This window comes from Juglans microcarpa x Juglans regia, chromosome 5S (assembly GCF_004785595.1).
Source record: "Juglans microcarpa x Juglans regia isolate MS1-56 chromosome 5S, Jm3101_v1.0, whole genome shotgun sequence".
Taxonomy (NCBI): Eukaryota; Viridiplantae; Streptophyta; class Magnoliopsida; order Fagales; family Juglandaceae; genus Juglans; species Juglans microcarpa x Juglans regia.
The window spans coordinates 22,674,850-22,700,099 of NC_054603.1; the positions used below are offsets into that span (position 1 = coordinate 22,674,850).

The 25,250-nt window shown below is 36.2% G+C and overlaps 1 protein-coding gene across 3 annotated transcripts; it reads left to right on the forward strand.

The window, feature by feature from the left end:
* Window positions 1-1,384: 1,384 nt before the first annotated feature.
* Window positions 1,385-24,306, forward strand: LOC121267451 (FH protein interacting protein FIP2). Of its 3 annotated transcripts, none has more exons than XM_041171308.1 (11): window positions 1,385-1,545; window positions 1,717-1,826; window positions 7,587-7,721; window positions 7,828-7,986; window positions 8,919-9,002; window positions 9,188-9,234; window positions 9,316-9,389; window positions 20,925-20,983; window positions 21,725-21,784; window positions 23,751-23,831; window positions 23,981-24,306. In XM_041171308.1, exons 1-11 carry the CDS (start codon window positions 1,446-1,448, stop codon window positions 24,032-24,034), a joined length of 963 nt encoding a protein of 320 aa, XP_041027242.1. In that variant the 5' UTR covers window positions 1,385-1,445; the 3' UTR covers window positions 24,035-24,306. The 3 variants fall into 3 exon arrangements, with proteins under 3 accessions (XP_041027242.1, XP_041027243.1, XP_041027244.1); XM_041171309.1 differs by having other exon boundaries at window positions 23,751-23,813; XM_041171310.1 differs by lacking the exons at window positions 23,751-23,831; window positions 23,981-24,306 and adding an exon at window positions 23,399-23,659.
* The last annotated feature ends 944 nt before the right edge of the window (window positions 24,307-25,250 follow it).

Here is a 25,250-nt window from a genome sequence, read left to right on the forward strand (position 1 = left end):
TAGACTACTAGGAAGGACATGTTAATTTAACATTTTTTTTAAGGAGGAAACTCTAAGTAATTAGAAACACAATATATCCTTCAACTATAGGATACAACAAACTAAATTAAACTATGGAGTAAACAATCCTCCAATTTAAGGTTCATAGTCATTCTTTTATTTCAAATGAATAAAGAGAATGAGAGAGTATTGATGTGAAGGGAATGTGAGAAAAAATCATAAGCAACCATTATACCCAAAGACAGTAAATCGAAAAACCATGTTATGAAAAAATCACTATCACGAACTCAATTATTCTTCTCATTTCCAAAAAATTGGAAAATAAATGCAAGCAAACCATACTATATTCATATGTGAGATCAAAACTTCAAAGTCTCACTCCACTTTCAGGCAACCAACTTTCGTCAATTGAAAAAACCACTCTGATTTGAAAAAAAAATGCAAATGTTAAGCTCTCGATACCTTATACTTCTTGATAGGGTGGGCTTAGTCTTTAAGCATGTACAGGCAAGAAACTAGTGGGGTTGGTTTAGAGTTGCTGAGAGAGAGGTTTGCGCAAAGCCATGAGAGGCAACATCTACAGGAGGGTACCATTAGTTTCTGGCAAATACAGAGAGAGAGAAAAAAAAGATGGAGTAAATAGTGAAAAAAAAAAAGATGTATCCTAAACCTCTTGCAGATCTGAGGGCTTATGTGGATTGAGAGCAGCTTCGCGTCGGTGGACTGAGTACTTTGTTGGTGGACTGAGATGGGACCGAGGGCTTTGTTGGTGGACGTCGGGATCGAGGGCTTGATGATTGATCTCCTCGAGAGGGCTGAGGTCGTGGTGGGTAGGGCTGAGGTCATGGGGGGAGGGCTAGGTCGTGCTTGGCTGAGGTCGGTGACTGTGCTTGGCTTTGATGGCTGAGGTTCGGGAGGGCTTGGGGGCGAAATGGCTGAATGAGGGGAATGAGGGCTGAGAGATGGAACAGAGCAAACCGGTTCAGTGTTGTTACTGAACTCGGTCTACACGTCATGTGTACAATGAATGTAGCTAAATAGTGGTTACTGTGAAGATTTTTTAAATAATTTTAGGCCTCATTTGTTTCTATAGATGAGATAAGATGAATTGAAATAAAAATTAAAAATTAAAAATTAAATAAAATATTGTTAAAATATATCTTTTTAATATTATTTTTATTTTTAGATTTAAAAAAGTTGAATTGTTTATTTTATTTTATATGAAAATTTGAATAAATTGTAATAATTAAATGAGATGAGATGAAATGAGATAGGCTGAGAAGAGTTAAAAAATTTCTTCAAAACAAATGAGGCCCTAGAGTTCGTTAGTTTATCAATACGGGCAAATAAATTATAATTAGGCGGAATGAAATTATGCTTATCGTTAAATCGTGGCACAGCCAATAGCTAACTTTCTTTGGTTTCATGCATTACGTGGTAGAGCTATGAGTACGTTGAACAGACACTCCCAGCCCATTGCTGAGCCTGAGCTACTGAACATGACGAAGGGCTCTGATTCCTCTTCTCTGGTTCATCTAAATATTGGTCAGCTCTTTCCCCACCCCTCTTTCTCTCTTTCATCTATTTGAACTGCTCTTTCCATAAAATGATAACCCTAATTTTCAAATGTTTAAACTATTCCGGCAGCCGATCAGAATATCAGGGTTGTTGGGATTGCGGTTGCTGAAATCTGTGTTTTGTTTACTCGTTTTTCAGGGGGAAAGAAATTTTGTACAACCGTTGACACATTGACTCATCGCGAGCCCGATTCGATGCTCGCCGCGATGTTTAGCGGTCGCCACACCGTGTGCGAGGACCCCAGAAAGGTATGCAGATTTTCTTTCAGTGGTTTGGCAGAAATAAATTTCCCAATGCTTATCATGTAGCTGTACAAATAAATGTTGCTTTCCGTTCAAGAATTATTGCTCCGTGCAAGCGTAATCTGCTGAAAAATTTCTGGTAAGCCATTAAGGTAATTTGTGGGTTTGAGTAAAGATTTAAGCACATTATTACTTTTCAGTTTACATTTTCATAGACCTTGTAGCTATACTTTTCGAATTGCCTGTGGGTCCCGTTTAGGAGTAATGCTACGTACAGTCGTAGAGTGCGCAAGTGCCGTGTAGTCGCTTTGAAAAAGAGTGTGATTCATTATTAAAACATTAATTTTTTTTTTCATGTGAATCCCGTATTTATTCACTTTTTTCAAAGTGATTGCACGGCGCTTGTCCACTCACGACTGCAACTATCATTTCTCCTATCTGAAACACCCTGTCCATTACACATAAAACGCACCGTTTTCATTTATAGATTACACATAAAATGCATTGTATCATTTACAGACTACAACATTTCATTTACAGTCTCAAAACACAATGTTTCATTAAGTAAAAATGTCCTGGTTTGCCTCTTCTTTTATCAACTGTCAACACCTCCAGATTTCCTTCACGCACCCATAACAATTCTCCCCCACTTTACAAAGCCTTGATCACAAGGCTGCTATTGTCATGCCCCTCCTCACAGCACCTTGCCCACAAGGTGAGGATACAAGTCCTGAATCTTCCACAAGGATTCCGAAAAACTATCCTATGGGAGTGTTCCTTTCCACTGTATGAGATCTTTAGTGACAGCTTGATTGCCCCTCTTCTTCAATCTCCTGTACAAAATAACTTTTGGTTCTGATTGAGTTATGCCTTTTCTGTCAACTGGTGGTAAGGTTGGTAGTGGTGAAATGTGCTGGCCGAGCTTCTTTTTGAGGCACGAGACATGAAACACTGGATGGATCTTGATGAAGTTGGTAGATCCAATTTATAAGCCACTGCCCCCACTTTAGCTAAGATCTTGATGGGACCATAATACCTTGGTGCCAACTTCAAGTTATACCTTAGTGCCATTGTGTTCTGTTTGTGTGGCTGCAACTTCAAAAATACCCAATCCCCTTGCTCAAAACTTCTTTCAGTCCTTTTATTGTTGACAAGAACTTCATCCTCTCTCGAGCTTTGTTCAAATTATCCTTTAATTCACTCAAGATTTGCTCCCTTGTTTCAAGTTGTTGATCAATTGCAGCATTAATAGTCGTCCTTGGAACTAGAGTTGGGCTCTGACTCTGATGGAGTTAGAAAGCCCAACTCCAAACTGCAACTCTGACAAAAGTCGGAGTTGAAATTAGGCTCCGACTCTGACTCTGATTGGAGCTTTCGAAGTAGGAATCGGAAGTTGGAACTCCGATAGGAGTTGGGCCTGCCCAAAGGCCCAACGGAATGTTGTTTCGGGCTGGGCAAAAATTTAAAAAAAAAAAAATTGAAAAGAACCCTAAGTACAATTTATATAATTTAAATAAATCAATATAATCAATTTAAATCCATAAACTAAAAAATGTATACCATTTATACAATTTAAATAATTCAATAGAATCAATTTAAATCCATAAACTAAAACATATATACAATTTGTACATTTAAACTCAAGGAAAGAAGAAGTGGATTATTATTTGAGATTATTATTAGGCTCCGACTCGGACTCCAATTAGAGCTTTCGAAGTAGGAATCGGATGTTGGACAGAATGTTGTTTCGGGCTGGGGGAAAAAAAAAAAAGAGAACCCTAAGTACAATTTATACAATTTAAATGAATCAATAGAATCAATTTGAATCCATAAACTAAAAAATGTATACAATTTATACAATTTAAATAATTCAATAGAATCAATTTAAATCCATAAACTAAAACATATATACAATTTATACATTTAAACTCACGGAAAGAAAAACTGGATTATTATTTGAGATACTTATAAAAAAAAAATTAATAGAAGCAACAAACAATAATAAAGCCATAATGAATTATTATTAAAAAAAGCACCTAAATCTATAATGTAAATTAAGATACATCATCAGGCAAGCAAAAATACCTAATTCCATAGAATCATAAACATTAAAACACAATCATGCATGCAACAACACAAGATCTAGAGGCACACCCCTGTAAAGTGCAAACATTAACATACGTATAGTATCATCACAGCTCCCCTATATGCACTGTGAGTACTTGCTGGTGACCGTAGTACAACTCATGTTGACACTACGTCTTTGTCTGTAGACGTCTTAACATTTCATCATCAAAACATATGATAATAACGTATGCACCCTCACCAGCATTAGGTGTCATATACGACTTCGCTATGACATTCTTTAAAAAGAATTCATTCGAAACCCGTTGACCAATATTTGTCAACACAGGGGTTATCACTCCATTTTTTACTCACTCCAGAGTGGACAGAAGAGTTCCACTAGGATAATATTTTCATGCTATGCTGGAAAAATGCATTTTATGACATGTGCATATGTAGTAAACTTCATATGAAAATGACATTTATATGCAATATGCTAAAATTGTGATAATTTCACATGCCATGTAAGCAAGTAATCAAATGCTCAATGATGTATCATATGATATTTCATGCTCAAAATGAAATTTATAATATGAATGTCACACTTATACAATAATCATAAATAAATTATATAAGAGTAAGTTAGAAGTTAACTTACAAACTTTCTGGTGTTAGGAAATTGGTGCGGCTGTAATAAGAGTTATTCTAAGTTAGGAATTGCACAACTAAGGAAGATGTTGATAATCAAATGGGTTCAAAATCAGTATTTACAAAACTGCCCCTATACTTTCCCAAAATTGCCACTTAGGCCCTAAATTTTCACTATTTGCAATTTGGTCCCAAATTTCACAAACTTCACATTTTCCATGTTCTAAAATCATTTATGCCTTTAGAATTGCAAGAATCAACTCACAACTATGCCAAATCCAATCAACCCGTGGCATGCATTTTTGTTGGCCTATTTGTGATATCAAGTCTACAACCTCTATGGATGCATGTGTGCTCAAATTTCATCAAGTGCAACCATGAATATGATCTTAGGGACATGTTTTAACTTAGATTTAGGTCACACGAGTTCATCCCAACACTTATGCATTGGTTACACCAAAATCAACACAAAACCATCAAACCGAGTGTATGCATGATTTTTCTAGCTTCTTTTTGTCAACATGGGTTTTAAATCCTAAATGAATCATGCATTCTAACTCTCATTTTCATAACAAAGCATTTCTGGATGCTTCACAATCATGCTTTGGAAACTTAGCCAAGATTTCACAAGATAAGCTTCAACCAAGTGGAAACCGAAACATGCTTAATGATCAATACAAGATATTGATTTATAAAACTATCATAACATGCTTTTTTCCTCAAATTTAAACCTTCAATACATCTTCCAAGACATTAGTAAACATATAAGATCATATCAAGACATTTCATGGCTATAATTTCATCCCAAAACAATTTATTCAAAGCAAGACTCCAAATCTGAAACGAAATGCTTGTCCTCAAGTAAACCTCGTATAATTCAATCAAATCTTTGTTCTTATGCCATAATTCAAAGCCTAACATATCAATCGAACACCCAACAAAAGATAGAGTAGGATTGCTTACCCAAACCGTGGCTTTGAAGGCTCTCAAGAACAACTCACTTCAAGAATCTCACACTCAACCACTCGGTTTCACCCTTCTCTCACACTAGGAGAAATTTACTCTCAAGAACACTAAGAGAATACTTGAGGAAGTTGTGTGAAGAAGTGAGGGGTGAAGGTGGGTATTTATAGGACTCAATGGAGGGGTGATAGGCAAGGAGGGGCGTTGGTGTGCTGAAAGGAAGTGAGTGAGATTGGTGTGTGTGGGTAGTGGAGTGCTTGATTGCATTTTAAGGTTTCTCATGGCTTGGTCAGTTGAATAGTGGCCTAAACCACTTGATTACCTCATGGAAAAGAGCTAGGTGAAGGCTATAGGTGCAGATTTTTTGAAGGTTTGCAGAAGTTAGATGAGAATCACATGAGAGATCCAAGTTGAAAGCCAACGGTTTTGGCCTCACCAAAGCTGTCTAGATTTTGATCCCTCTTTTGTCCCATCCTCTTGGTTTGGTTTGTGGGCATAATTACCACCATTGAGTGGCCTTCACAGGTGGGTAAAGAGGTGGGGTTGATTGCCAATTGGTTAAGCTTGAGCAGAGAATGAAGTGTTTGGATGTGCATGGGCTTCGGTCAACATGATCTTTATTACCATCCTATTTTCCAATCGGTTTTGATGCTCATGGAAGGGAATTGGCCAAGCATAAAATTGAGTGTTTTGTAGGACTTTCTTAGGGTCAAATGGGTAGAGGTGGTGGTGTGTGGAGGCAAGTAAAATAGGTGCAGAAAAGTTTTGAAGATCCAAGGGTACCCGGTTGGAATCTAACTTCACTTCCTAGGTGAATAGTGGTGATTTTGGCTTGGCTTATGGAAATAGTTTTTGACCAACACTTAAGGCCGATTTTAGATGATATCATGAGGTTTGAATGATGCAGAAATATTCTTGAAAAATTGGTGGATGAGGTGTGGCTTTGGTGGCTTGTTGAAGGGTTGCATGGTGATGCACCAAGGGTGCCGATTGGTGGGTTGTGGTGGCATTGACATGCCTTGGCTTCAAGTGACATGGGTTGGATTAATTCTAACCTTCAAGGGTTGTCTAAGAGTGATGCTAAACGAGTGCAAAAGATAAAAATTTCAGATCTAAAATTATGAAGAAAACTATGCAAAGTCATGATATTTGAGTTACTATTCATGGGTGTGATGAACAGTGACCTTAACTCAAGTTAGAAGTCTTACCATGGTTGAAAGGGAACCCTAGGGATGTGTGGGTTGAACTTGGGTTTAAGGGAAACCAATGATATGGTGTATGTGGGTCCCATTTTGGGCTTCATGGGTTGGGTTTTTATTGGGCCATATGAACAAGACATGGTTGTGGTCTTAGGAGTGAGCTTATTCATGGGTCTTATGTCCGGATTTATAGGGCCTATCTTTGGCCTCGAAGGCCCACTAGGTTGGATCCTAATCTTGGGTCTTTCTTAGATTGGGCCAATAGCCTTCACTCTTACTAAGTTTGGCCCAATAGCCTTATGTCCGTTACATTGGGCCTAATATCTAGTGTCCTTTAGGAAGGACTAAGTCTTATATTTCCCAAGTTGGGCCTAAGGCTTTTAACATCTATCCTTAGCCCATCTCATCCTTAGTAAACTAGGCCCCTAAATAAAACACTCTTGGGCCTTCTCTAAATCCATCCTTGACCTAATTGCCTAGCCCATCAATATGCCATGTGTCATTCTTCCATTGGCCTCTTGGCATTTTTCCTCAAATTAATAAAGCTTTAATAATTCTAACTAAACCCAAGGTGTGAACTCTTATGCCAATATAAGTTTTAAAATTTCCTTTAAAAAAATACAACTATACTAGCTAAGGATTAAGGGTGCTAAGACCAAATCCTAAGGTATTTTTAAGTGGGGTGTTACACATACCAGTGTGTGGATGCATAGTTTTCATTATTTTTTTGTGCATACTACATATTGATGCTACTTTTCCAAGCATCTAGAGTTTCCTGTTTCTGCTCATGGAGGTGAGAGTTGTTTATGAAATCAAACTATGCATTGCTCTTTTTCTGTTTGGTTATTTGTTTTTTTTTTCAAATTCTATATGTCATATTGGTTTTTTGCAGGGATATGTTTTTGTTGATAGGGATGGAAAGCATTTTCGGCATATTCTCAATTGGTTAAGGGATGGCGTTGTTCCCACGCTAACAGACTCTGAATATTTGGAGCTACTGCGGGAGGCAGAGTACTATCAGCTACTTGTATGCCATACGTTAATCTAATCAGTTGTGTCCTTTTTTTCTTGTCAACTAACTTGGTGTTTTCACAATGCCATTCCACTAAATATGAAATTTTAAAATCTTTCAGGGACTGATAGATGGGATTAATGCTGTTTTAAACAAAAGGAAGAAGGAAGATGATGAGTTCAATACTGAATTGACACGTACTGATATAATCAAGTGTATACAGTCTGAGAGAGTCAGATTTCGAGGGGTTAATCTTTCTGGTCTTAATCTTTCAAAACTGGTAACTCTACCTTTTACTGGGCACTTTAAAAATTTCATGTTAAAACACTTGTTTGTTTTCCGCCTGCTGGAATTTTGTTTGACTTCTGACATTGTACAAAGTTTTCTTTGCAGAATTTGGTTTAAATAGAATTTGACATGGTTGATGATAAATACTTTGGTTTAAATAGACTTTTCATTTGTTATCAGTTATCACTGAATAGCTATGGGGCTCATTTATCACTGAATAGCTATCAGCTACCTCCCTCCCCAGAGCACTTGGTGATATATCACTGAAACGTCCATCTCTATTTCAAAAACAAACAATTTGATTTCATTAAACAGAGGACCTGTCACTCTCATTGGGCAGAAAAACGTATTTTGAGACCAAAATGAGGTTAAAAACCATATAATACTGTTGGTGAGAAACACAGGTACAAAAAAGTGGTTACTTCTAGCAAGAATTGCCAGAAATAGCTATAGGGGAGAGAGAGAGGGAAGAGAGGAGAGAAAAGAGAGAAGAGAGAAGGGATAATAGTTATGCACCTACTGAGTGCAACCAAAATTAATGATTATCACTCCATCTTTTTAGCACCAAAACCATTTGGTTAATTGCAATTTTCTACTATTGAGCTTATGGTTGGCTGTAACAATAAACTTATAGATGTCATTTTAGCAAATAATATAAGAAAATGTATGTTAATGTAAATAAAGATTATGAAAGATGAATCGTTAATTGATTCTAAAATCTAAATTGTGTATGTTAATGTTGTAATACTTACAACACAAGTAGGTAAATGCTTTACCGTCATGTGCTCAATGGAGGCGTGCTACTGCTAACTTTAATGCTGTTTAATCTGCCCCATCAAGAATTTTCTATGTGGCGGTGAAATTTTCAAGAAAAGTATTTGTGAGTTACCGTTCTGTCTGAAAGTCTCTTTGGCATATTTGCAGGACCTATCATTTGTGGATTTCAGCTATGCATGTCTTAGAAATGTGTTCTTCTCGCGTGCTAACCTTCAATGTGCTAAGTTCCGGGTAGGTTCAATTTTAATGCTAAATTGCATCCTGTCTGTGATGAGAGTTCGCTACTATTATCTGTTATTGTTCTCAAGAGCCTTAACAATAGGTTATGATTTGTGCCTTTTTTTTTTTTCTTTTTGTTATGGACATGTGTAGTCCCTTTATTTCACCAATTTAACATTTGTATCTGATTGTCGTAGGATGTAGATGCTGAGGGCTCCATCTTTCACAATGCTACTTTGCGTGAGTAAGACACTGAAGCAGTCTTTTTCATCTAGATCATATTTTATAAATGGCCCTCATAATGTATTTTTATTGCCTAGGGAAGGTGTGAATTTACTGGGGCAAATCTTCATGGAGCTTTATTAGCTGGGGCTAATCTTCAAAGTGCTAATCTCCAAGGTAATTTTTCTTTTCAGTTTTCAAATATTTTTTTGGTAGGTAATGGTAAAATTTTATTAATAGAAAAGCAATAAGCATAGCCCAAGTACACAGGAAGAATACACCTATCATGCACTAGGCATTAGAAAGAGATACAACAAAATTATGAAAACTATGCCCATTTGTAACAATCCTTCCCATAGGCTAGGTTTGTCATGTACATTCATAGCATAATGCCTGGAAAGTGATTCGAAATTATGAAAATACCTCATTTATTGAATCATCAAACTTAGCATGACAGTGTTTCGTAATATAAAAGCTGAAACATAATGAAAATGGCATAAACTAGTTCTATGTGGTGATCATTATTCAATTGTCTGAATCATAAACTAAGTCCTAATGAAAATATCACCTATTCAGGTCTAAGTCTCTATAATTAATCTACTCCTGGCCTTCCAGCTCTGCATCCTTGCAATCAACATCTGGGACATTAAGGGTATGATTGGCCAGTGGGATGAGATACAAAATTCTCATTTCATCTCATCATTACAATTTTTTCAAATTTCCATGCAAAATATAATAAACAATTCAACTTTTTCAAATCCTAATTCAACTTTTTCAAATATCAAAATAATAATAATATTAAAAAAATAATATTTTAAACTTTCATCTAAAATTAAAAATTATCATCTTACTATCCAAACCTACCTTAAAACATAAAAATTGAGAAACAAATGAGTCGAAGACTCGTTAATAGCACATCATACTGTAAACTTAGCTTAAACATTAGGCTTAATTTAGAAAACTTTAATGTATTGTGACATATGCGGAATGAACATAATCATTGAAATTCATGAAACATGATGCATGTGTGACTGACTCCATGCGTTTCCTATCAATTGTACATAACTTGTTCATCTTGTCTTTCACTTATTTAGTGGCCATAATTATATGTGCATTGATTCAATTGTCGTTGACCGTATATACATATCATAACATGGGGTGAATCACACTTGGGTCTGTGACACCGTATAACGTATCATGACATGTAGTGAAACACGCTTGGGTTCGTGTTATCACATAACATATGGTAAATCACGCTCGAGTCTGTGGCACAGTATATCATAACTTGTGGTGAGACACGCTTGGGTCCATGTCACCACAAAACATCATAGCTTACATGTGGTGGACTATGCTTGAGTCTGTGGCTTGCACATCCACCTATAATTTAAGGCCAATCTTAAAGTTTGTTTGTCCTTCATGTGTTTTCTTATTAACTTCCATAATGCATGTGAACATGTTTGACTTTACGAATTTACATGGCATATTATTATGCGTCTTACGCAACATAGCATAGCATAGACATGGCATAACAAGATGTACATTACATGGCATGCGTGTGATTAGGGCTATAAGTAATTCGGTTTGGACCGGCAAAACCGACCGGACCGGACCGAATTTTGGACCGGTTGGTCTCGGTCCCAAAATATGTGGACCGATGACATTCGGTCCGGTCCCGAGATCTACAAATTTTGGACTGAACTGGACTGAACCCCTATATGTGTATTTTGGGTTATTTTTTCACGGGCTTTTTGGGTTATTAGGGGTTTTCTATTATGGGCAAGTATACATCAGTGTACTTGGTTACTCCTTTTGATATATATATATATAATATTTTTACTCATAAAAAAAAATCATCTAATTTATTATGAGCTATCAATTAATAATAAATCATAAATCACGTGATAATTTATGTCATTTTATGTAAATAGTTAATACATCATACATTCATACATACTCTACTATTTATACTTAATTAAAATAATTATGTATTTTTTTTAAATACCTAAATTGCAAGCAAGCATGAATAATCTATGTAGAATGAAATTATTTGATATTCCTTAACATTGATTTGAGCGGGGTGTCGAGCGTGGCTCGAGCGAACACTGAGGTTTGTGTTTCACTCTAGTTCACTGTTGAGCGAGACTCGAGCGAACTCACGGGTTGAGTTTTGGTCGAGCCCACTGTCGAGCATATCTCGAGTGAACTCACGGTTAGAGTTTCGCTTGAGCGCTAGGTCGAGCGAACTCACTATTTCTCGATTTTTCAGCTCCAAAACTAGTCTCTATCCCAACAATTAATAATTATGCATACTAAAGAGTAAAGTTGTAGTCACTATCAACATCATAAATATAATTATAGTAAAATATTTATTTAATGAGTTAGTTACATAATCCTCATTAATAATTCACTTAATTTTAATTTAGTAATTTAAATAATTTTTTTATTAATTTATTTGAATAAAAAAGATGAAAAAAAAATAAAATAATTAGGCCGGACCGGACCAGTCCCTATGGATGTTTGGTCCAGTCCGATCCAGGGAAAATGATGGACATTACCAGAACGGACCGATTTACACCCCTACGTGTGATTTTCATGAGATGTCATCCATTCTAACAACAATGAATATCAGCATAGCATACATAGTCTCATTATCCATGCCATGCCCATATGGTTGAAGATATTACCCCACAAAGAGGTAAACGTCATCCCCCTAGGATTAAGAATAATGCCAAGTTTAGAAATCCAAGGCACCTACTAACCTTTAAAAAAAATACTTTGAAGCCTTGTATAAAGGATTCCATAAATTTAAATAAATCAAAATCATCATTCATTAAAATAATGTAAATTTAAAAGGGTCTACAGAAGGACTTAATAAAATAGTTCGAATTCTTAGGCTTAACAAAACAACTTATTAAATAAATAAAAAATCTCCATAACAATCTAGGCCTCTTCCCCGTCTCCTTGAGTCAAGTCCTGTCTTGAAGCATTACTCTCACGTTGACCTTAACCTAAGGTGGTTAAAACATTTGAAACTCATAAAATAAGTCAAATACTCAATAAGTAACACATCATATAACAAACATTATATGAACTTAGGGTTTTCTTGTAAAACATGCATATGATTTCATCCACTTAATCATCTTATATGTATATTTCTCCAATCCTGTGAATAAACATGCATTTTAATGCCATAAAACCTAATTCTACCATGTGTATTTACTAGCGCTATATGAAATCCGAATTTTACTAATTTCATATGATCTCATGGCAGAAATCTAGCATTCATGTCATAATTGTGTGTGTGTGTGTAAGAGAGAAAGAGTTACCTAAAGGAACAGCTTGATCAAAGGGTTGAGTTGGAGTACACATCTTGGCTAAGTGATTTCTTGTTGTTACTGGGGCTTAGGGTTTTCAGTTTTGACACAAAATGTATATAGAATTGTGGCCTTGGAGGGGGGGGCATGCTTGGGGTTCATGTAATTGGATGTAGGCTCTCATACGGGGTGTATAAATAAAGAGTTTGGAGGGTGTAGAATCAAAAGGGTGTGACAGCCCTAGTATTGTTTAGTGGACTGTTTGAATGTGATTTGGAGTCATTGTTGCCGAAGGAGTTGGGGTCTTTGGGTGAAGGGAGACTTGTGTTACCATAGGTCTTGTACTTGGAGTAGGACTAGACTTGTGCATGCAACTAGAAGTGTAAGGCAAGCAGGTTTCGGGTATGCATATGTGGACTGAATTTCATGAGCTATCTATGGGTTTGGCAAGGATAATACTTGGGTGTATTACATGGGCCTAATGGGCTTGGGCTTAATCTCTACACTAGTCCTCAAACAATTAGGGCTCTTCACCCGACCCGACCCGACCCGACCCGGGGTATTCCTTTTGGATGTGCAGACGATTAGCCGATTACCCGACCCGAGAAGTTGTTACGGAAGAAACGGGTATTCCGACCCCATTTTTTTTTTAAATTTATTTATTTATTTATTTAATGATATATATATATATATATATATATATATATATATATATACTAGAAAAATTTGATTACCATTCTATACAAAAAATTTGAAATGGTCTCTTCCTATGCTCTTTTGTGATTTTGTACAGGAGGTTGTGATCGTGCACTAATTTGCAGAATCTGTTTGTTTCTGAATTTCAATGTAATTAAAATAATTATTTACAATTATTTACACAATTATATTTTAAATTAAATTAAATTTTATAAAATAATTTATAAAAATAAAATTAATTTATAAAAATTTCTTCAATTTAAAATATAGTTATATAAAAAGTTTTACGGATATTATTACTCTAATATAAGAATGAAATATGATTACTGAAATGAGATCATTATTATTTTTTTATTTTTCTAAGCAAAAAGTTAGGTTTATCAAACTCCTTGGGGGCAATGGAATAGTTGTCGAGTTTCAATTATACTTAGAAAAAAAAAACTGCAGAAAAGAAAATGAACAGAAAGTAAAGAAAAGATGTGATGTGGTCCACAAATAAACGAAAGTCGTGTATGGCAGAGGGCCCCACTTAAAAAGAAAACAAGTAGAAGAAGAACAAGAGGTGGTGGAGCCCCACTCCCCAGAGCCAAATTATATTGCAAGTATCGGGGAATTACCCCATACGTTTTAAACGGAACAAAACCGAAGCGGAAGCGGAAGCATTTACCCGTTTTGTGTTTCGGGTTGGTTAATTCGGGTCAGGTCGAAAATTCGGGCCGGATCGGAACCACATCTTAAATGTTCAGCCCTACAAGCAATGCACATGGGCTTAAAGGCTAATTTCAAGCCTAAACCTTATTAACTCAACAAATAGAAATCCTAATTATAAATGTAACCTAATTTTCCTAAATTAGAAACCTCAATATTTTGTGTTACACAAAGACCTGGCCACCTCACAACGTAACAATAGATGATCCTCAGTTTCCCCATTTTTCTTATATAAATAACACTAATCCATAATTATAAGACTGCATTTCATCAAGTTGTCAATGGTAAGAATTTTCCCAAGGGATGCAGTCCAACCAAAGAAAGCAATCTTGGGGGGAACTTCCAAGGAAAGTGGTTACTATGATGACCCGAAAGAGCCTAATAAAAAGATTGAACCGAAAACTTCTTTCAATTTGAAAACCAAACCTTTGTATGCATAATTCGGTGCATACAGCAAACTGAAAACATCAGCAATGCTATCAAGTTCCCAAGCTTGTGCCAATCTAATGAAGCAATCATTCCATGAGATCGAGCCATTGGAACAATCCATCAAATCAGCCACCATAGCCTCCTTATTACTTGCCAACCGGAAGAAAATGGAAAAAGCACTCTTAAGGGGCCTATCACCGCACCATACACAAATACTAGAGCTCCTCCCAACCTTGAACCTCAGGAACTTAGAACCCCCTCCCCCCATCCCTTTTCCATTAAGTTTCCCACAAACCTACTCCATAAGAACCCCTAAATTCATTAAAATACCACCTCCTCCCCCCCCCCCCCCCCCCCAAAAAAAAAAAAAAAAAGAAAAAAAAAATGCACTCCCATACTTGGATTCAAGAACCACCCTCTACAAAGCCGCCTCTGCATGGTACCTCCACAACCAGTTTCCAAGGAGAGCCTTATTAAAGGTCCTCAAGTTTCAAACCCTCAAACCCCCACAAACAATCGGAGAGCAACCTTGTCCCAACTAACAAGATGGAACTTCGCTTCATCCCCAATTCCTCCCCAAAGAAAAGCCCGAGAAACTGTTTCGAGAACACCATCCCAAACAGCCGTCGCCATAAAAGTTTCCCCCAAAGGAAGACCAAGGTATTTTGTAGGTAAGAAAGCAGCCTTGCAGCGCAAAATCAAAGCCAAACTTCTAATATGCTCATAGGACCCACAATTACCATTTCAAACTTCAAAAGTTTCACCTTCCAACCCGAAACTGCTTCGAAACAATGTAAGAGTGCCCTCAAATATTGAATATGACCCTAATCCAGCTCACAAGGGAGCAGAGTATCTTCTGCGAAAAGAAGGTTAGAAATAAGAACATTCCCACCAAGAAACCTGATAAGAAACCACCACCAACAACAGCATCAATGTAACACCCCGTTCCCCCAAGGTTAAGAATGATGCCATTTTTAGAAACCTAGAGAAACCTGTGCTTCTAATCTTGACTTAAAAAAATTTTCTTCTTTTCGAAGTGCCATATAAAAAAGATTCCATAAATAAATAAAATAACCTTTATTAAAATATTTTAAATCAAAAGAGAGTATGTGGAAGCACTTATTAAAATCAATCAAGTCTCGTGTGCTTATCAAGAATAACTTATTAAACTAAAATCATGAAACTGAGCATGTCATAAACTGTCTGGGCTTCTACCTCGCCTCCCTAGGTCAAGTCTTATCCTGCAGCTCCATGCTCATAAAGACCCATCACCTGGGGTGGTTAAAACATAAAATCATACAAAATGAATCGAATACTCAACAAACAACACATCATACAGTAAACATAATATAACATAATGTTTCTTGGAAAACATGCAAAATCATAGGTAAATACATAAGTAACATGAACATGAACTTGAAATGTGCATGAAATGCCCTAATTTGTCTTTCACAAGTCATAGGCCGGTACCCACTATTGACCCTCATGAGCTATGGTTAGCGAATCTTAGTAGATTTCGATTCCGCCCGTGCCTGCAGGTTGTGGAATCCATACATAAGACACATTGGGTGCACTATTAGCTTGTACATCATGACAATGCAATATGCCCTCAAACATATAGTACCATCTTCATATCATAACATAGGTTGTTACGTATTTATAAAATTCTTGATGCATGTGTCATGCAACTAATATGAAACTTATGCATAAAATCATTCATTTATAAATCTATCATGACAGTCAAAAATCATTTTCTTCATGACTTGGGTACATGAAAAGGAGCTTCCAATGGAGAGTGTACATGCATAATACTTTTTATAAAAGACATGTCGTTTGTGGTATATACTTGTAAGGTATGATCATGCTACTTATCTAATTTAATCCAATATTTCTGGGGCGAAGCTAATTACCTAAATTTATAATTAAACACGTACTTCGTAATTAAAACCTAAAACATTAAAATAACCTATATATCCTAAAAAAATTATCATAACCCTAGAATGTCATTGCTCCCCGAAATCATTGTTCTTCACATAATTTCTCCAACTAATTACACGATTAAATTCTAAAATTTATCCATGGTTAAACAACACTAAAGTCAACTTTTACTAATTAGCAATCAAGATATAAATGGGCCATAAACCAAAAAAAGTCCTATGTTTTAGATAAACTCCTTTTTTTTCATTTGAAAGAAATGGATAGAGGTTTACTGAGTGGGTCACAACTGAGAGGCATTGTGTGGCTGTTAGGTGTGGCTGGGTAGCTGTGTGTGCTGGTTAGGGGAAGAAGATAGGAGAGAAAGAGAGTCGTGATGGGCTAGTGAGAGAGAAAACCGAGAGGTAGAGAGAGATTATTTGAGAGGTAGGGAGAGGAACCGAGGGCTCTTTTCCGGTGTGACTGGAGGTGGAGCTAGCTTTTGTGGTGGTGGTTCCTGTGATAGTTGTGGGTACTTCATGGTGGTGTGGAGAGCCTTACTTGGTCGACGTCATCACTCTGTTTTGAGGTTGGAAAATAGAGGGTTTCGTGCCGTGCGATGCAACCATGGTGGGAGGTGCAAGGGTGGAGTATTGGCATGGGGAGGCTCACGATGGTGTTTATGAGGGGTGTCATGTGCTTTGTTTTAGGTTATATAAAATAGAGGATTTCGTAGCTCATGTTCAATTGCCTTACAGTGGTTGGCTTGGCTTCACGATGGTTGCTCTTGGTTTTGGTTGCATCTGGTCGTGGCTCTCGTTTTCTGTTGGCATTGCTGTGCAGAGGGTGACATGAAAGGACTGGTGTCTATGGGACTTGCAGTTTGTGGAAGTGGAGGGCAGTGGCACGTTGCTTTGTGAAGACCACGGGCTGCCGTGACCTTTGGTGGAGGAACCGTACATAAGGAGGGCCTTGGGCAGTGGCTGGCAGGAGCAACCCTAAGTTGAAGATGATGGTTTTGCCGTGTGATCTCTGTGCTTGGTAGGAAGTGTGGGTCGATGGCAACCCTAGCAGCGGCTTGGATTCCTCTACATGAGGGGGTCGAACTGTGCATAAATGTGTATACTTATGTGTGTGTATATACTGTTGCCTTGACCCCTAGTGGAAGATGGAGATGTGCATGGCTTGGAGTTTATAGACAAACCGGGCCTTGGGTCTAATGGTTTTGGGTCCATTTTATGGGCTTGGCCCTTGGGTTCAACTAAAATCCAGGGCTCACTTTTGATTTCATGGGCTGTCACAATAATCCTAGCACATCTTAAATTTCAAAATGAGCCCAACACATCCAATAAATACTTTTGGGCTTTTAAAATAAATTCTTGGTCCTAATGCCAATTACATATAGGCCCTCTTGGTCCATAAATATTAAATGGGCTTTAACCTAACTATTGAGCCCAATAAAATTTCCATAATCCATTTAATTAACTTTTGGGCCTTTGGTCCATTCAAAATTATCCAATAAATCTCAATTGGGTCTCTAAAAGTATTGGCCCATTAGTATCATAAAAATTATCCACCAAACCTTAATGGGCCTTAAAATAAAGCTTTGGGCCTATGCATCCAAGTAAATTTCTAGCCAACCTCAATAAATTGTAGTTCTTGGGATTATCCAATAGGGCCCGGCCCATTAAACATAATTTAGGCCCAATAAAATTATCCATATTTTTTCTATAATAATTTTCGGTCGGGGTGTTACAATCAATTATTTTGCTAAGGGCATCCATGACAATGACAAATAGAAAAGGAGAGGGGGTTGGGTTCCCTTGTCTCAATCCCTGTGAAATATTGAAGAAACCTTCTGGGATGCCATTCACCAAAACCGAGATGCCAATTGTAGAAACACAATGCTTATTACAAGAAACCCATCTCTCCCCAAAGCCACATCTCCTAAGTAGATAACACAAAAATTCCTAGTTCACATGATCATAAGCCTTCTCCATATCTAGTTTGCATGATATACCTGGTACACCAGTTTTTTCTATTTTACCGGTCAAAACAATATACCTGATACACCAGCTTTGAATCTACTATCCAAACATTCATTAAAAATAATATTTGCATGTTTGATAGTATGCATTGAAGTTGACAACCTATATTAGATTTTCATTTTGCTCAACGCTGAGGCTGTAGTATTAGTTATTTTCTTAATGCTACATTCTTTCTTGCAATGTAGCACCCATATGTCGCCAAGAGTTACCTAAAGGAATGCCGGAAAACCCCATTTACAGTATTTAATAATAGAAAAGAGGTGGATGTGGGTTGATGAAGTCGATTAAAAGATAGATAAAATTTGATATGAACAATATAGTTTGCCACACTAAATTATTGGGCTCATCATAATCTTCCTCTTTTTCTTTCATTTACTTATAAGAAAAGTAATGTTCCTCTTTTAAGTTTTTCATTGTCAATAAAAGGAGTCCCTTTTTCTTTAATTACTTTCACGTGTTACTCTTTCTGCTAAACGTGATATTTGCATGGGTGAGCAGCTTGAATATGAAAAGAAATAACATCACCCCATCATAACTAGCAAGGCAATGATTATGCGAACTCGGTTGAGATGTTGTTATATAAAACAATAGTGGGAAAAAGATGATCCATAGCTACCGACAGATCAAAGGAGCACAAAACATCTGATTTTGAAAAGCGGCAGAGAGGCTCTTTGCTTGAATTGCACTTAAAAGAGGTGGGCAGACTCATTTTGAGTTAATCCCTTGTTCGAGGGCTTTGTTTTAGAAACATGGTGATAACGTTGAATCTCCAATTGGGAGTCTACTATATGATCTACAGCATATGAGTGAATATAAGAAGCTCCAATAGTGATTTTCTTTTGGGATATTGTGCAGATGCAATTAGAACATTAATGGGTCATCATAAATTTTATAAAAATGGGTGTTGCAGGAATTGTGGGGTTATGTATTGAATCAACACTGGATGTATGTGTGCAAGAGGAGTTCCAATTGTTGACTAAGCTCTCTTACTAACTAAAATGAATTTGGCTTGTGTCTAGTTAAAAGATCATTGGGTGTGTCCTGTTAGGCAAATCAACGGATGGGATCGATTGTGAGGGACGTGTTCTTTTTTTCATTGGATGAAATTCCTACTCATCTGATATTGCTTTAATTCTTCATTTTTCTCAACAATTCTTTGAATTCTTCATACTTGTAGTTTGAATTCAAATCATCGAGTACCAGTTCAAGATTCCCAAAGTGATGTGAACAAATATTCCTGAATAATCATTTGATATTGAAGAGAATTTGCATACCATGGTGCCATACGTGGTTGATAGGTGATTGTTGATGTTAGCATAGAAATATTTTTTGTTCTTTCTGAATAAAAAGGAATAACAAGAGTAGGATGGGGGCAACCAGAGGTGGTCTTGATACCTTGGCATGACAATAGTAGCACCCTTCCTGCTGGGAGCCGGAAAGGAGGGCCTAGATGATGGGAAGCCACAGGCGCTTCCCCAAGTCGGGTTTGAGCTATAACTTAGATCTCAGCCCCATTAGGGAATTCATCGTTAGCATAGATGTCAATATATTCATCTTGTGAGCTTTTTTGGTCATGGCTTTTTTGGTATATTTTTATCCAACCATGTACTTTGATTTGATCAAGGACATCAAATATAAAAGATGTATTAATTTAGTAAAGTACATGAGCATTATATAAGATACCATGTTTACATTATATATATTAGATGATTACTTGATTCTTATGTTGCATAATACTCTAAAATAAATTGAGCTTAAAGGCTAAAACTTATTACTATCTTGCTTTTTAAATCTTTTTATTGTATTTATTGATGTTTTGTGTTATACTTCTTTCTTTGAAAATGCATGTTTTACTTCAATCATGCATGCGCTGGTGCTTTGCGCTTAGGCTCTAGATGTCGTTAGCACTTAAGTGTGCCTAGCACTTTCATCAGCATTGATAAGAACTTGACATTCAAATTGCAATAATGTGTTGATAAAGAAATTGATCCATAAATAAATATCTTTTTTTTTAAATATTAGGATCAGAAATCAAATGGAATCATGTCACTGGAGTAATGTGCCCTAGTTCTTCAGATTCATTTCGCCCATAGTTCATAGGGTCAAGATGATTCATTAGTTTTTATTACAATTTATGATGCTTCATTATTTTGATCTTTTTCTATTTAATGGAAAACAAATCTTAGAGCCCGTGGCCTTCTTTGTTTTAAATTATTACTGAGAGACCTCTTTGACTATTGGAGATGGTTATATGTCCGGCCAAAAATTATTGCAGTGTGAAAGATGGTCCCTATTTGTCTTGTGTGGTGTATTTGGAGAGAAAGAAATGCTAAACATTTTGAGGATTGCGAGCGGCCATTGGAGAAGTTAGAAACTGTTTTTTTGGTAGCTTCTATCGATATAAATGGGCTGAGTCTCTTTTCCTATTTCTAGTTAAGTGTTTATCTTATATTCTACCTGTGTACTAGGGTCAGGCCTTTTGCCTTTTCTTTTTTAATAAAATCTTCGATTACTTATCAAAAGAAAAACTTTTAGCAGCGAGAGCTTGCATTCTCTGAGTTAAAATTGGATTCAAAGCAAGTGTTTATCTTGTCATTCTACAGATGCTTGTTTGGTTGATTGTAGCTTCTTCGAAGCAGATCTGCGTTCTGCACACCTCCAGGTTCCACATCTCTGAAATCTTTAAGCTGTGGTGGACTTGAGGTCCTCCGTTTCTCTTTATGGTTTTCTGGTATTGAGTTGGTCTTTTACACAGGACGACACAAATGGCTATTACTATAATTTATTTTAAAAAAAAAGTAACACTTATTTGTTGAAGTTAACTTATAAGCTGCTAACATTTTTTCTTCTCGCATCTTTAATTATAAATCTTCAAGATGGATTAAGCTTGAGAAATAGAACTTTCATAACATTGTTTAATTTTTTGGGTAAGTTTTTTTGTGCTATAATTATTGTTTCTTATTGTTAATTTGAAGCAAATTTGATTGAACCTGTTTCGAGAGAAATTGTGAATTTGAAGGAATTAATTAAAACACTGCTTCAACTACATGTTTGATGCATGCACAATATTTTAGTGCCTTATGGTTCAAAATTTTCAATAGGGTATTAGAAGAAAGTTGTACTGTGTTAAATATCCTTTTGAGAAGATATAGTTAAACTTTTATGAAATTTATATTTTGTATGTTTTCATAGTTGGACAGGAGTTAACTTTTTTTCTTCAGAAAGGGGGTGTTTGTTTGTCATGCTCTGGGACACTGTTATATGATCAAATTGTTGACCCGCAAGTACACCTGATTAAATTGTTGACCCCTTGGGATTCCTGATCAAAACATCAATCCCTTGGGGATTCTTGCTTCAAAGTTGCATGATATTTAACTTCTGAATTCTTAATCTCTCTTCTCAGAATGCGGACCTTACTAATGCCAATTTGGAGAATGCTATTCTGGAAGGAGCCAATTTAAAGGTAAATGATTGTTTAGCATTTTATACGTTGTATTAGGAAAGAATTCTTATGGTAATGGTTTTTTCCTTATTTTATTCTTGGGGTATGTGGGAATCAGATAACCAATGTCCTATTGACTCCAATGTACGCCTTGTGGAAAAACCGTCATTGGCATAGATGCTATCCATTTATGACTTGCTTCAATCCCTTTATTATATGTTTGCCTGCTTGTGTGTTTGTATGTTGCTTGCATGCCTGAACTTGCCTTATCTGCGAGTCATCGCACATTTTTTAAGCAGAAAAAAATTCTGGCTTACCTGCTTTGATGTAAAGAATAGATAAAATTTTCATCGCATATCCGCATGAGTTCTCTATATTGTCCCGTATTTTGTGAGTTTGTTTGTTGCTGGCATGCGTTTGCCTTATCTGTGAGTCATTGCACACATTTTATAAGTAGAGAAGAAAATTCTGGCTTAGCTACCTTGACATAAAGAATAGATATAATTTTCATCGCATATCCGCATGAGTTCTCTATATTATCCAGTATATTAATGGAATACACAATTAACTTTGAGCTTACAACCTCACAATATCAACTCTCTTTTGTCTTTCATAGTTTTGTACATGTCCATCAGAATTGACAACACATTGATACATTTATTTTTCCCAATCCAGTTATGAATGATCAATCAGAAGTTGCTAAAGAAAGTTTATCCTGGCAACCAATGATGAGCCTTGCCTATTTATCTTGGATTGCATATGTACTCGTCCTTCCATTGAAAAAAAATGAGCCTTGAAGTTTTCTTGTTAAATACTATGATTTTAACTTTGCTTTGGTGCATCCTTGTTAATTTCCGTAACTGTAAAATTCAAATGAGACTTGGTAGTCAAATCCTGATAATGATACTGTGGTAGAGTTTATATCAACAAGAATATACCTTAATTTGGTTACAATAAAGAAATAAAGTTTTGCATTTTCACTAAAAGCAACTCAAAACAAGCTGCCTTATACTCTTGATGCAATATTATTCATTCTATGCTGTTTTCTAAATGGTATAATTTTATCAATGCATTGTTAAATTATCTTCCCATCATTAACCAATATTACAAGTAAAAAACAAATTTCATGAACTTGGAGATTTTATGATGCAAACTTTTTGTGGTTACTACAACCACAAAGAGATCACACAAAAGTAAACCAACAAACTGACATGGCTTGATATGGTACGTTAGATTGTAAAATAGATTTAACGTATCATATGAAGTCATGTCAGTTTCTAGGTTTACTTTTGTGATCTTTGTGTCTTTATTATGTTCCAATTGAAAAACTTTAGTATGTGGTTTTAAGCGGCTTTCATGGAATAAAACAATTTAAACAGGGACTCAGAAATCTTTTAGCTACTGCTTTTCACCCCTTTTTTTTATCTTTCTTAAATTGGAAACTGCACAATTTAAAAATTTTATAGGTGGATACAATATTCAGTAACTAGCAGCGTGGGATGAATACTTTGTGATGGCAAATCAGTACCTAGAGCTCGCATGTTCAAAACATTAGTAGAAAAAAAAAAATGCCAACTGGCTTTGCAAATTTAAATTAGGAGGAATTTTATTCGGCATTGTTGTTGATGTGCACAGTTATCTTGGTGGAGATGGGCCCCTTTGACACAGAATAAAATAGGGTCTGAAGATTAGAGTCTCCGAGAGTTCAGTCCAAATGCAATAGTGACTTGTACAAGTTTTTCTGTGGCGTGCCTTCGTATTTGAAGCCAACATTGTTGATATTTATGTGCACATGTTTGTTTACATTGTCCGTATGATGCCCTGAAATATTGTTTGCCATGTGCTTGTGTCTATTGTTTCATTTAGAATATGATAATCACTTGAGCATGAAAACATCAAGTAGTCATACACAATTAAAAAATGTTACAAATTAAAATGAAAAATGTTCTCTTTTAACCAATTCTTCCACATCAACTACATGTTTCAGGGGGCAAAGTTGAGTAATGCAAACTTGAAGGGTGCGAACCTTCAACGAGCATATTTACGGCAGGTTAATCTTCGAGATACAGTATGTGAAGCAAACCAGTATATGGGTTGCAAATTTATTTATCGTGAGATGATTCTTTTTGCTGATGGATATGTGCTTTGCTTAGAACCTCTGCCATATGTTTTGGTGAGTTTCTCTTTATTCTATTCACTGTTCATTTTTTTCCTCAGCGTTTGGAAGGCGCAAAACTTGATGGTGCCAACTTGCTTGGAGCAATCAGATGAGAATTGATCCAAGCTGGATTAAACTACAATCAGGTCGACTGTTAGTTAAAAATCTGCCTTGCTCATTCTCCCGCCAACACTGAATTATCTCATTGAAAAATCTCTTGTAAATTGTGGATAGTGTCTGAAAATTTCTTTGATTACAGCAGTCTATAGTGTGGCACTTGATTGTAATGCTCAGAGCGGATATTAAAGAGTGGGTTTGTAAAGATACCTCAATGGCTTCTTTCGCTAGTGCAAAGGCAATAACAAGGATGTTGTGGTTTATAGTATGTCCCGCTTAAAATACACGACATGAATGCTGCCGTTAATGGCTTATTCGCATGTATGTTGCGCAGTAATAAACATCTCATTAACGAAAATAAATTTGACCTAAGCATTGTATTAAAGTCTAATAGGTCATTGCAGGTCTATACGTAGTTAAATAGTGTATTAGAGACGCTAAAATTGTTTCGTCATACCATCACAACATATTCACCAGTAAATGTACAAATTCACATCCTTGCAGGTTAAATACAAAATGGGGATGCCCTTGAAAAATCACACCACCAAAAATTCTCATAACAGTAAGCGACAACATAAGAAAATAAAAATCAACCTCAAGGTAGGTAGTCTAGATAACTGTAGGGGTCTTCAGCCTCACCGTATATTGTATATTCTGCACTATCAATTGCGACTATAAACAGCATCACATCGACTACCATGCGAGAACGAAACTCATAAAGTAACCTCAATATTTATTGAGTGATACTCCTATATTTGGAGATTTTGATGCAAAATCGAGGGGAGTACGTGGGACCTAAACAAATGCCATAACTCATACAATTAAAATGTATATTTACGCTACTACTGTAAATTATAAGGCTGTAAAGTGCACGCGATTTTATGCTTTTCGTAGTTTGTCGATGTTTTCCTTGTACTCTTGATCTGGCGTAACAGTTCGCTCGATTCTCCACACCCAACCGCATGGTCATTTGTTCCATTTATCGATTAGTTATTTTGGTTCATATCACGTCTTATCAGGTATTTAAGAAAAAGGTTCTCTTTTCCTGTATGTAATTAACAAGCATGATAAATCAAAATTCAAGGTAAAAATGCTAATTGTGTAATCAATGCATGCCAAGAGTCCAACGATATTATGATGCTAAAATACTTTGAAGACTCTGTATTATCGAGGTACAACTTATACGTCCCTCCATAACTTATAAAGCAATGC